The sequence below is a fragment of the Babylonia areolata genome, chromosome 20 (assembly GCF_041734735.1).
Source record: "Babylonia areolata isolate BAREFJ2019XMU chromosome 20, ASM4173473v1, whole genome shotgun sequence".
NCBI classification, from domain to species: Eukaryota; Metazoa; Mollusca; class Gastropoda; order Neogastropoda; family Buccinidae; genus Babylonia; species Babylonia areolata.
In genome coordinates, this window is record NC_134895.1 from 13,654,162 (window position 1) to 13,668,005 (window position 13,844).

Consider the following 13,844-nt stretch of genomic DNA (forward strand, 5'->3'; position numbering starts at 1 on the left):
GTACTAAAACTCCTTTTGCCTCAGATTAGAGTTGTGCACATAGAACACACATACACACCGTGGCACACACGCACACACACACACGCACGGTGAGAGACATCAGCAGAGATAGAGAGGGGGAGAGAGGGGGAAGAGAGACTGATGAACACACACACACACACACACACACACACACACACACACACACAACACACACACACATAGTGAGAGACATCAGCAGGCAGAGAGAGAGAGAGACCCACACACACACACACAAAAAAAAAAACAACAACAAAAAAACACACACACAAAAAAAAAAAAAACAGCTGCGCTTGTGACGAACATTACCCACTCTCTGCCCATTTCCGGTAATACGACGCGCTGCCTTGTCCCTTTACCGATAATCTAACACGGATTGGTTGTTTCCACTTGGGCTGGAAGCACCGCCGGAAGTGCACGTTAGAGAAAAATAAAATGGCGTCTGGGGAAGTCTACTGAATACCTTCGAAACGGATGACATAATTTTTATACACAAAGCATTGTACGAATTAGATTTGTTTTATATGAGATTTGTTAGGGTATCATCTACAAACCATTTTGCATAGAGCATATCTGATTCGACGTTTCAAAGATGGACAACGAAGAACTTTACAGCCAACGAAGTTTTGATGCTGGAGGTTGGAATGAAAATCCTCACCCTCCGGCCACAAGTACAGCACAACAAAGACCTGACATTGAGAATCGATACGATGGACGACGCTTAGACCCAGTCCACGCGTATGACACAGCCCGTGGTGCTTACCAATTCGATTATGACAATATGGTTGACAGAACTGGTGAACGCAGAGGTGCACGTTGGAAAGATGATGATCAAGCAGACGATTATGCACGATCGAGAGATAGACAGAGTGCAAGGTCTCCTCGTTACGATGACAAGCATACGTCAAAATATAGAGATTATGGTGATGATCTGGACAGAAAATCAAGAACAAAATCTTACGGACATGAAGATTCATCGGGGCGCAGAGCGCAGCGTTCTAGATCCAGAGATCGTGATGGCGACAGACGTTCAAGAGATCGCGAACGTTCAAGGGATCGCGAACGTTCTAGAGATCGCGAGCGTCGGTCTCGTCGAGATGACAGTAGCTATGGCAATGAACGAGATGACTCAGACTACCGTGTAAGTTGAGTTGAAACAATGATTTTTTGTTATTTCTTTTTTTCCCCCCCCCTTTTTTTTTTGTCAGGCGCCAGCTTTGTTACTATAAAGCCAGCCAAGTGCAACTGGAGTTCACAGATTGTAGCATTCATGAGAGAGCAACTTGCAGTGTCTGCCCACCAAGAGTTGACAGAGCAAATCCACATAGTGAAACTTGCTTTTAAAAGTCCTGGAAGGAAGAATTGAGAAATTGAAACCTTCAATCTTCAATGTACATGATATACAATGTACACACACACACACACACACACACACACACTATACAATATACACCACACACACACACACACACACACACACACACACACACACACATTTTTCCCCTGAACATTTTACTTTGTTTTTTTTTTAACATGTATGCTGTATTTTTCATGTTTTACTTGCAGAACACCCACAACAGGTCACTTAATCTTTCCTTTATTTTATCTAAAAAATGGTGTGCTCTGTGTCGTGGGTGTACAGTCACCCATGGTTTTTTTTTAATGACAGAACAATCCATAGCCGTATGTTGTGGGTGTATGAAGGAACAACCCTCTGTACATTGAGGGTGTACAGCCAACGAAGTAAACATTTTTTACATAAATTACTGGGCAAAAACCATGGGTGTCAGTGGTTTTTCATCCATGGCATATGAGAAAGTTTCACACACACACACACACACACACACACAGACTCACACTCACATCCTCTCTCTCTTGCACGCGCACACACTCAGTGTGTGTCACTGTACATTCATACATACACACACACACACACACACTCACACGAAACATACACTTACACACATACAGTACACACACACACATCACTTGGCTCACTCAGTTACTGAGAAGGTATACAAAACTACAAATCATATAATAATGTTTTGTTAAGTCTGATTCCATGAGGCGTGATTCACTGATTGAGTGGAAAGCTGAAAGGGATGCTTTGAAAGTGATTAGGGCCTAGGATATTGTCAAAGGTCTTCAGACTAAGGGAAAGAAAAAGAACAGATTATTATTTATTTTATTATCTGAATATTATTTATTATCTTTTTAATGAATGAAATTAATAACTGTTCATGACAGTTTTCAAATCCATACATGTATACTAAAAATATCATTTGAAGCAAAATTCTACAACATAAAAATGTAATGAAACAGACCAGCTGTTCCCAGGAGGTTCCATAAGGGCTAAATGTGCTTTCTTTTGTTTACTTTGTCTTAATTTATTTTGCTGTGTCTCTACACATGGTCTAGTCAAGGAGACGGAGCAGGAGCAGGGATCGAGACCGAGACAGGCGACACCGAGACTCAGATCGGGACCGGCGACATCGCGATTCTGATCGAGACAGGGCCCGTCGAGACCACGTAAGCAGAGACAGAGGAGACAGGGAGTCCAGTCCAAAGGATATACCCTGGGTTCCGCCCCCACTTCCGGAGCATTTACGGCATCTCCAGGTGCAGTGGGCGCTGACCCCTGTCGCCACAGCCGAACAACAGTCTTGGGTGGCGCCGAGACCTCCCCCACCCCCTGTTCAGAACCAGTTCCAGAATGATGGCAGCTTCATGGAGATGTTCCGTCAGAAGATGCAGCAGAGTGCTGGGCAAACCTCAGACAGTTCCCAGCCCAAACCCAGAGAGGAACCGGCAACATCGAGCGTTGGTGCAGCTGCTGAAGTTGCTCCCACTAGTTCCACGACTGGTGCTGTGTCTTCTCTTCCAGCCAACTCTTCCGGACTGCCTGTTGTAAGGAAACCTAGTTCAGCTCTGCATCTGATTATTGTTGTTTCCTTTTTGTTCTTGTGATAAGGAAATGATGCCTTATCACGCTTGTCATGCCCACAGTATGTTTTCTCTGCTTTTTAGGTCTCTTTAATACCAGTTTTTTTTCCTATGGTTTGTCTTATTAGTTATTTCTTTTGTTGTCTTTTTTTTCATTTTCTATTCATCCTTTCTTTCTTCCTTTTATGCTTTATCAGGGATCCTACTCAGAGGTCAAGAAGGTGACATCATGCTCTGATATTATATTTTCTAAAGGGTACTTACACCCTCCTTTTAATTTGTTTTAATGGAGGAATAGTGTCAGAAATAATCACTTTTGAAGTTGACTCATGCATGTCAATTGTCAGGTTGGACGTGAAGTATTGCGAAAGATATAGTCAGACTTTTTCTTATGAATTCTCCTAAATCTTTTCTGACCATGGTCAGCTTATATTGCCTCTGCTGACAGACATGATTTCTTTAAAGTTTAATGCATCATTCGGTTGGCCAGTATGGATGCCATTGTGAATAGTTGCCTTCATCATCTTCGTCTTTGTGGGCTGCAGTTCCCACATTCACTTACTGAGGGAGCATTTGTGTGTGTGCGTGCGACTTGTTTAAGCCCAATGTCACATGCAGGCATGCTCCATTTTGGGAGACATGGTGCGTGTAGGGTTGCTGTTTTCATGACCCATGAAATGCAGATATAGCAAGCAGGATCTTGACTGAAGACTGGTGGGTGTTTGATCTTTTGCATACCATTCCTATATGTGTGAACATAGGAAGGGGCAGTCATTTCTAAAGGCATAATATCTCCATGATCTTCTGATAATAGCAGACTGGAACTGGAAACACGGCCAGCCTTTATCCACCGAGTCCCACTTTAATATGAATCACTACCTTGCAGACACATATGACAGAAGTCCACTTGGTTATGTAAATTTTTATATGACGTTTAACAGATTGTTGTTATAGCATGCTTTCCATTCAGTTGACTGAAGAAAAACCTGAGAAAGCATTTATGATCATCATAACAGATTATGAAAACCAGCGTTTTGATATTTAGTCTTAAAATTGTACTTTATTTTTGATTAACATTGGTTAAAATACATAGTACATCACTATATGGGCAGCTTTGGAGTTATTTTTTTGTATCAACAGTGCTCCTTTTATTTTTTTGTATCAACAGTGCTCCCAATTATAGAGAGTAGAATTACTAAAAATTGATTAACCACACTATGTGAAGTCTTTGGGTGTGAAAGGGTTAAATTATTGCATAAATGATGCATACTTGTGTGTGTGTCATTTGGAGCCCATAGGATAATATATGTAATTTGTATAAAATATATATTTTTGAATAAAAAAATTTTATGGGTTACCTGTAAGCGATAACTTTGAGATGGTGGCAGAGATGGTGTCATCTTGAATAACAGACTTTTGTCTCAAGTTTGTCTTGTATAACAGACTAATAATGATAAAAAAAATTAACTTCAATTGAAAAGGTCAGAATTAATAAATTTGTCCTGTTTTGTCATCAGTGAATAATGTTAGGGATGAGATCTTGAACCTTTGTTTTTGTTGTTGTTGTTGACAGAAAAAAATCATTGAGTTATAAAGAATCCATTCAGTTTGTTTGATTAGAAGTTGGTGAAAAGCAGGTAATATTATTTGCAAGCCCCTTCATTTTGTCTTCCTTACCCTTGTTTTCTTGAGAAAAACACTATGGTGTTGCTTCTACTATGCTATCTGGTTTCTTATTTAGTTTGTAGCAGGAGTGTGAATATAACTACACTTCTCATAAGAAATAGTGCCGAACTTGATTATGTCATATATTAAAGATAAACATTTTCATGGATATTTTTTTAAGCAGACCTAATACTGTAAAAGTGTAATTAGACCAAGGTAAAAGCACAGTAGTACTGGCAACAAGAATATGCTGATCTTTGGTGATCCCTCTAATAATTTGTAAACATCCCATTAACCTTGGTAAGTTGGTTGAACCACATTTCATAATGTGGCAGTGGTAGAACTTACGTTCTGTCATCGTTTGTGCAAGGATGTTGGGAATGTGTTATTGTAGATGAAAGACTTGTTTATTGCTCATGGCTGAATGCAACCTGTTACTGGGAACTGAAGCCGCCAGAACAGAGCAATCAGCATGAAACAAACACCAGATGCTGTGTTCATGTTGTTCTGCTTTTGTTTTTAGCAGCGTGGACATATGCAGTCAGTGACTGAAGGGGAAATATGGCTGTTACAGTTTCTGCGTTTGAGCTGTAAAGGACTGAGACTTCACATATTCATGTAAATTTACTAGCAGTTGGTTGACCCAAACGCCAGGTCAGCTTTTACTGATGGTGCTAGTGTTTTCTTTCTTCAGATTGCCAGGCGTCGGATTTCCAAAATTCTGAAGACGGGCGTAGTTCAAAAGAAGAAGAAGAAGGAAGAGGAAGAGGTGAGTTGTTTGCAGATATGGATATGTCTGCGGGTTGTTTGTTGATATATATATGGATATTATGTCTGCAGGTATTCTGTCCTTATCCAAGGCAGCAGTAATTTGGAATAAACTTGTGATTAAGTGAATCGAAGACCTGATCTCTTCTCTGTCTCTTGAATCATTTGCTGCAATACTCATGTGAAAGTTATTTAATGTTCTATATGCCATGGGCTTTGCCCACCTGTGTTTAACGATCAATGTATAGATCTATATAAAAATAAAGATACATTCATTCATTCATTCTTGTGAAAGTTCTTGTCCTATATAGCCTCAGGCAATCTTCCCCTCTTAATCTCAGTCTCGTCTATTCACTCAGTTTCTGCCTTTCTATTTCCTGTCCCTTATTTCTCTCTGTTTTGTCATTATTTGTTGACATGTATCTGTGTCTGTCTTCTCCTCAGTTTCTGATCAGTGTTTTACCAGATGGCAGTTCTATCACCAGTCCACAGAAATCTCTTGCACCATTACTTTAGTCCGATAAAATGTCATGAATTATTTCTGTTCCAGGATATATTGTTTGCAGTAGTTGATCCACATAATTGACATTAAAATAAAAGGTGAAATTATCCTTCAGAAAGGTTGGAAAGTCACTTTAAATGGAATAATTTGAACAAAGCTGTAGGATAAAAAGATGAATCATTTTCCAGTTTGAATCCAGCTGGTTTAGATGGATTTGTAAAGAAAATGGTATGTTATAATGGGTATAACACCTGCTATAACAACCTACCATTTATGTGTTTTTGGAACAAAGTTGTTGTTTGAATATGACTGGTCCTGTCTTAGTCAAGCAGTATAGTAAACCAGCAGATGTCCAAAATTATCCCTTCGGCATGGTGGGCTCTGGGATACTGTATGAAAGGATGAATAGGATACAGCTGGGGCACACAGTCCCAAACTTGAATGGACCTCCAAAGCAGCTGCAGCAGCATTTTTGTCATCATTTGTCATCAAAGAAAGTAGAAAGGAAAAAAGAAATGTCCCAAAGTCTGTTGCATGTCATGCCATGCTGTCATGGTGAACTTGGTTGTTTTTATTCCCCCATCCACTTCTGTGCGTGTGGTGAGTTCATTTCAAGGTCTTCGGTATTGGCAGATTCATGGGGACTGTCATTTGAGGGGCGTGGTGCAACAGAGCGATTATTGTCATCAGTAGGGGGTTAGTGCTTTAAAAAAGAAAGAGGAAAAAAAAAAAGTATGTTGATTCAGAACAGGCACTACTGCACACCACCAAAGTGATTCAGCAACAGTGCAGTCTCCTCTGATGTGTGACCTTATGATATCCGAACATTGATTGCCCCCTGTTGACTGCTGATACTTGGACTCTCGGCAGACAGGTTTGGGTGGTGATGTGCATGATGGTGCACCATCGGTATCGGAGAGGGATAATGCCACAGAAATGGTGCTGCTGATTATAGGGCAATAAAAAAACAATAAGAAAGAAAAGAAAGAAAAGACCTGCTATTGATACCAATGACCTCCCTCCCCAACCCTACCCACTCGCCCCACCCTCACCCCTCCTCCACCCAAAGGTAAATCTTTCATTGAAGGTTTTAAAAGATAAGGCGAGAAAAGAAGACGCCCCCCCCCCCCCCCCCTCCCACCCCCCCCCCCCCCCCCCCAAAAAAAAAACCCCAACCAAAACTGCTGTTGATGCCAGTGTCCTCCCACATCCTCTCTCTAGCCCCCCCGCTCCCCCCAGTCCCCCACCCCACCGCCTCCCATCACACCTGCCCAAAGGTAAATCTCATCAAAGGTTTTTACAAGGTAAGACAAGAAAAGGAGACAAGACGAGCGTCCACAGACCTCTGTGTTATGCCATGACTTGCTTGGTGACATGAGGCCCATTGACTGAGCGTGACTCTCAGTTGTTGAGTGAACTGTTTGCAGGAGCAGGACAAAGATGCTGACGGCTGGTCCAGCTACATGAAGGAGGTGCAGAGGTATCGCGCAAACAAGTGCATTGAAAACGAGGCCAGCCGACCACCACTGGTGAAGTAAGCATGTGGTGTGGAGCGATAATGTGTACCAGCGGGTGAAGCTGAAAAACTTTTTTTTGTTGCCAGTCCTCAAAATCTTCTCTTGTGTAGTTCTTCGTAAAAGTCGGGTTCATCTTCCCCGTCGGAAGTAACTGGGGGGAGTATTGATGATGTTGGACTGTTTTGTGTCAGAACTCCCCCGAAAAGTGACTTTGAGTTTGACTTGAACAACACAACACCAAGTTTTAATGGTCAGGTCAGTTGCTTTGGGCTGTGTGTGAGTTAACCTAGTACTTCAAGTTGCGTCGTCGAAGTTGTGTTGTTCTTGGTCTCGATCTTCTTTTCTTCTCCTCCTCCTCCTCTGCCATGTTTAATGCCAACACAGTAACTTGAATAAGAGACCTTGTCTGCCGTCTCTTTTTCTGTTGGGTCATGTGTGTCCAGTATTGTGAAATGTTGGTTAAATTTAGAAGTTTTATCATTAAAAAGGAGAAGAAAAAGATTTGGATAGGATGTTCAGTTTCAATTTTAATACATGTATTAATTTTAGAACAGTATGGGAAGGTTTCATCAGATGAAAAATAAAAGGAAAAAAGTATTTTCTGTTTACGCAATGGTAATGCTAACCATTATTTAGAAATAGTCATTATACCATTATTGAAAAATAAAGAGGAAATCCATTTTTGCGATTATTTAAAGAAAAAAAAAGGATTTTGACTACATGAAGAACTTTTAAATTTTAACTCTGAAAGGGGAAATAAACTTTCCACAATGACACAGAGAAACAAAAAAAAAGAAAAAAAAAAAAAGAAAAGAAAAGAAATGCTTAGCAGAGAAAGTTGTTTGATACTTATTGATAGTTGTGTCTGACTATGACCAGCAGAACAGCAGAGGAGGCAACTGCTACCCTGACCGGGCAAGAATTTGATTATAGTGGAGTCTTGCCTAAGTTACATCCCCACTCTCTTGGCCAAGAGAGTTTTAGGACTGACGGCGTTGGGATGGTTCCTTAAGGCCAACAAGCCCCCAAGGCTGCAACACTAAGAGCCAGTGCAATCTTGCCTTCTAGTTTGAGAGTCATAGTCCTTCACTAAAGACTAAGCTGTAAATGACTTCCCATTGCAATGGAAAAAAAAAATTTTTTTCTCAAGGCCTGACTAAGCGTGTTGGGTTACGCTGCTGGTCAGGCATCTGCTTGGCAGATGTGGTGTAGTGTATATGGATTTGTCCAAATGCAGTGACGCCTCCTTGAGCTACTGAAACTGAAACTGAAACTGCAATGGATAAACTATTGATCATACAGCTCTCACTTTGCTCTAGGCCCAACTGTGAGCTTATGTCAAACTGTGATTTTAATTGAGCGTGAGACCGTTTCTAAAAAGTCCCATCATTTCGAAATGCATCCTTGGATCTGGTTGTTTTTTTTGTTTTTTGTTTTTTTCTTTTCTGCAGATTAAATCTATATAATTATTTAGTTTTGTACAGAGGGGCCAGCCTAGTTGGACCTGATGTATGTTTTGTCACAAACGGATTGGGGAAAATGCATCATTGATAGTAAACGTTTATGTTATTATTGATATTGTTTCACTGAAATCATCCTTTGACCTATTATATAATATGTTTGCAAGCTTCTGTAAGTATTTCTGAATTAAGTTGCCTGTCATGGTGGAATGATACATTTTAAGGGCATGTGACAGGTGTGAGTCAAAACACGCAAGGTCAGTTGTTCGCAGTCTGAGAAAAACAGTGGGTCTGGTTGTGTTGCTGAGTGAAAAGAAAAGCAATATCCCAGGAGTTTGATCAACCTGGAAATTAAAAACCCCAAACAAATCAAAAAGTTTAAAGTTTGGTATCTTTCTTCAAACTCTGAATAGTATCTTTGCATAACGACAAAAATATAACTGCAGTGTATATGGTTTAGCATTTCTGATTTCAGCTTTCATTTTCAGACATCTTGATCAGTCGGTCATGGAGTTTAGGGTTTTTGCTTTTTGCTTTTCTTGTTTTTGTGTATGTTTGGTTTTCATATTCATCGCTCTGTTGATGTAAAATTATACAGCAGTTAAGTAGATTGTACTGTTTATTTTATTTATAGTCCTATGACATCCTTCACTGATACGTATTCTGTATTGGCAGTTGGCTGCTTGATGATGCAACTATACTGACAGAAATGGTGCATCATCAAAAAGTGGTGCTTTGTCAAAACAAAACAAAACAAAACAAAACAAAACAATGAGTTGAACAGCTTAGGGGAATGCCACTGAAGTGACACAGAAGTCTGGTCAGTGAAAAAAAGAGAAAAAGAAAAGGGGGGTGGAGGGGGAGAAGATGAGTTGACAAATCATACATTGTCAGAAGTACTGATTAGAAAGGGGGGGTGGGGGGGGGGGAGCAGATGAGTTGACAAATGATACGCTGTCAGAAATACTGATGAATGGATTTCAGGGTCGGCATCTCTGAGGGTAGTCTTATGCTGTCTCTAGGGGTTGAGATCAGCACATATGTGTGAATGACGGACAGGAAAAAAGGTCATTGAGCTTCCATTGTATCCATGGGCAAAATGGACAGTAAGTTAAACCATCCTGAGGTCACTGATTGAGCTTTTTACTGCAGAAACTTACAATTTCCTTCGCAATGGTTGGGTGTTGATTTTATCATCATGTATATTTCTTGTGTTAAAATTCATTAAAGCCCAAATTCATAATATTCAATTACAGAGAAAAGGGGGAATAAGTGTGGACATTATATGCCAATTAATCTGGACCAACCAGAAAATGTATGTTCACAGACAAAAGCATACATATGTGCAAGAAAATGGACACATATGCACACACACACACACACACACACACACACACACACACACACACACATGCACTTTATGTTTATCTCTCTCTCACTCGCTCTCGCTCTCTCCCCTCTCACTCGTACATAAACATTCATACAGGGCAATGTCTCAACTCTTAAATAATTTATTGCCAATTTAGATGATGACATGGACGTAGAAAAGAAACAATTATTCCTTTAGTTCTTAAGGATCAGTTTCATTTAAAACAACACTCTCTCTCTCTCTCTCTCTCTCTCTCTCTCTCTCTCTCTCTCTCTCTCTCTCTCTCTCACACACACACACACACACATATACATACATGCACACATGAATATATATGTTCAGGTATCTGGTTGATTGGACAGAGAAGAGGCCTGTGTCATCGTATCATTAGTTACACCTTTAAGTTGACAAGGGCCCACTTCATAGTCTATCAGGGTGGACATAATTATATCTGTATCTGTTTCGATGATTCATAAAGACTAGCTGCCAGATTAGCAAAATGGTTGACTTATCAAGAATTCATGCGTAGGAGTGAGATTTTATGGACGTTATGAAGTAGTGACAGTTTTATACTTCGCCACCTTTTTTTCTTCTATTTTTTCCCTCTATCCCTCAAATAAGCAAATGAAAATTCAACATTATGAAATAGTTTCCTTTTCTTCCCCTTCCCACACCCAGTGTTTGTAAACCCCGCTCCCCCTTCCACCACCCACCATCCTATTTATCCTGCCCAATACATTTTTATTTTGTTTTTTATTCATTTTTTATTTTATTCATTTTTCTTTCACCTCTCACTCCATGATACGTATTAAGTGTGTTTAAGCATCTTTGTTTTGTTTAAAAACTTTTTTTTTTTAAATTATAGATATTCTCTCTTTGTTCTAAATTTATTTAAATACACAAGTTTTTTTTAAAAAGGATTGCCATTTGACACGCACGCGCTTGCGTGCGCGCACACTCTCTCTCTCTCTCTCTCTCTCTCTCTCTCTCTCTCATGTTTGCCCTCACAGATATGATGATGATTATTTATATGTACGATTTTTTTTCTTTCTTTTTATCAAGTCATTCTCTTGTATTTTTCATTTTCAAGGAGGCATCAAATCATTACTGGTTGATATGTATACATGTATGATACACCACATCAGCATAGGAAAAGAGAAAAAACAACAACTGACTTTCGACTGAAATGAATGATTTTTGTTGTTTTTGCTTCCTGATTCATAATCAGCACCATTACAGTGGCATTACTCACACACTGCTCATTCCAAGTCCTCCCTGCACAGCAACACCTGGGTTCGTCTGTCACAGTCCCAGCATCAGCAGACCATAGGAGGCTATTGATGGTGGGTCGTCAGGAGGCCACACACTTGAGGAAATCCAGCACTGGAGCCGAGTCACTTCGGTGGTGCTCAGTATCAAATAGCTCTGATTTAACATTGTCAGGACACCACTTACCGAGCCCCTTACTGACGGACAGTAATCTCTTAGTCGCAGGGCCAGGCTGAACGAACATCCACCCCAGAGTGGAGACCGCCACCATATCCCTCCAACTACAGTCCCCCATGAATCTGTCAACACCGAAGACCTTGATAGGACTCACCCCCAAGCACTGAAGAGGTGGGGGATTGAAACTGAGGTCACCCTGAGAGCAGGGCATGACAGGTCACAGCAGTTTGGGACAATTTTTGTTTTTATTGATGATGAAGGAGGAGGAGGACAATGTTGCTATGGAGGTCCATTTTAGGTTACATGACAAGGTCACTTCCTTCCATAATGATATCCTGGTGTTAACCAGGCCTGAGACACACAGACGCTTGCAGTGTTGATCAGGAAATTTGAGCAGCACATCTGAAGATGTAACAGTGGAATGTATGATACTTGACTTTGTGGTCCCAGTCTTCCCATTTAAGCCCATAGCACTTTCAACTCAAGAGTAGGAGCCCGAAATGGGCTGGAAAAAAACCCACCTTCTGTGGTAATTGAGCCAGTGTTGTCTGCGATGCTGACTGAAATGAAACTGCAAAGATAAAAATTCCCATGGCCTTTGTATTCCAACAGTAAACTGCTATAAACATTTAAAATATGTTTTAAGCTACCAGCTTTGTCACTAAATGTTAGCCTCACATTCTTGCTGGTAACACTAAACTTTGGTTGAAAGTCTGGCAGAAAGTGTAGAATTTATATGAACAAACAAGTACATCTTTGATGTCATATATATATATATATATATATATATATATATATATATATATATATATATAGATATATAGATATATATATATATATACATGTATATCTACACACACACACACACACACATATGTATATATATATAAAATTATGATTGGAATGACGCATCTCTTATATTATTCTATAGTGGATTGATGCACCTCTAATATTATATCTAATATATATTGAAAACTGGATTGATTCACTAATTTTCCAGTTCCCATTTCAAAATCTGTAGTCTGGCTGAATGGTTACAAATACTTTGTTGTTAGCTTTTGTTTTTTATTGTTGTGTTTGTGTTGTTGTGCATTTTGTTTGATTTTATTTGTTTTTTTATGCTTAGATTTAAATCACGACTATTATGTTGGGTTTTCGTTTCACTTGAATTTCTGCAGAACTCAAATAGTGTGTTGTTTGTTATTTGGTGCTTAAATTTAAGTCAGAAACTGTGTGTTTTCCTTTTCACAGAAATTTTGCAACTGTGAAATAAAGCGATAGGTTTTCTTTTTCACATAAACGTAGCATAACAGTCACAAATTCTGAAGAATTATTGGTACTCAAATATACCAATTTTACATTGGGGATCCAGGTTACCTCATGCTTCACTCTGCATGTCACTCTTTGTGTAAACATGTATATGTATGTGTGGCAGTGTTTGTGTCACTGTGTGTGTGTGTGTGTGTGTGTGTGTGTGCATATGTGTGTGTGTGAGAGTGAGAGAGAAGACAGTGTATAATTCAGGTTACAAAGCTTATTGTGCTGAACTGTGCCAAGCCCAAATCAAGGATCAAGGAACAAGGACATGTGGATTAGCTTATCATGAATGCCACTATAAATAAATCAAAACCTGTCACGTCTTCAGTTTCCTCATGCAAGACCTCAAACGCAAAAGTTCAAAGAGGTGTGCAACTTGACAAACTGATAACAGATTGTCTCATCCAGATGAGCTATCTCGATGTACAGAAATTTCTTTTGACTACCAGTGGAGTTTCAGTGCGAAGCGCACAAGCATCAGAGCACGGGAGCTGATCCACATATGCTGTAGCACATCTGTTTACAAAAAAAAAAGAGAAAAAAAAAAGAAGAAAAAAAAACAAAACTGAATTAAAGGAAATTAGAAAGGGGGGGTGTGGGTGGGGGGGTGGGGTGGGGGGGGGGTAATAAGTTTATGCCTGACTTACACATTGACCGATCACACTGGTCAGGCTTTGAGAGCACAGCAAATGCAGCTGGAGAGGAAACAACAAGTTAAATAAGTAAATGAAACAGATGTGAATGAAAAAGGTACATGGAAGGCGAAATAATGGAAATGAAATCTATATATCTATGTCGCAGAATGGTACAAAGCGCTTTCTGGCTTTCCACCAGTCGAG

General features: G+C 39.8%; 1 protein-coding gene across 1 annotated transcript; it reads left to right on the forward strand.

Annotated features, from left to right (window-relative positions):
- Window positions 1-448: 448 nt before the first annotated feature.
- Window positions 449-13,052, forward strand: LOC143295228 (uncharacterized). The gene is made up of 4 exons (XM_076606805.1): window positions 449-1,159; window positions 2,437-2,925; window positions 5,321-5,395; window positions 7,324-13,052. Exons 1-4 carry the CDS (start codon window positions 611-613, stop codon window positions 7,432-7,434), a joined length of 1,224 nt encoding a protein of 407 aa, XP_076462920.1. The 5' UTR covers window positions 449-610; the 3' UTR covers window positions 7,435-13,052.
- The last annotated feature ends 792 nt before the right edge of the window (window positions 13,053-13,844 follow it).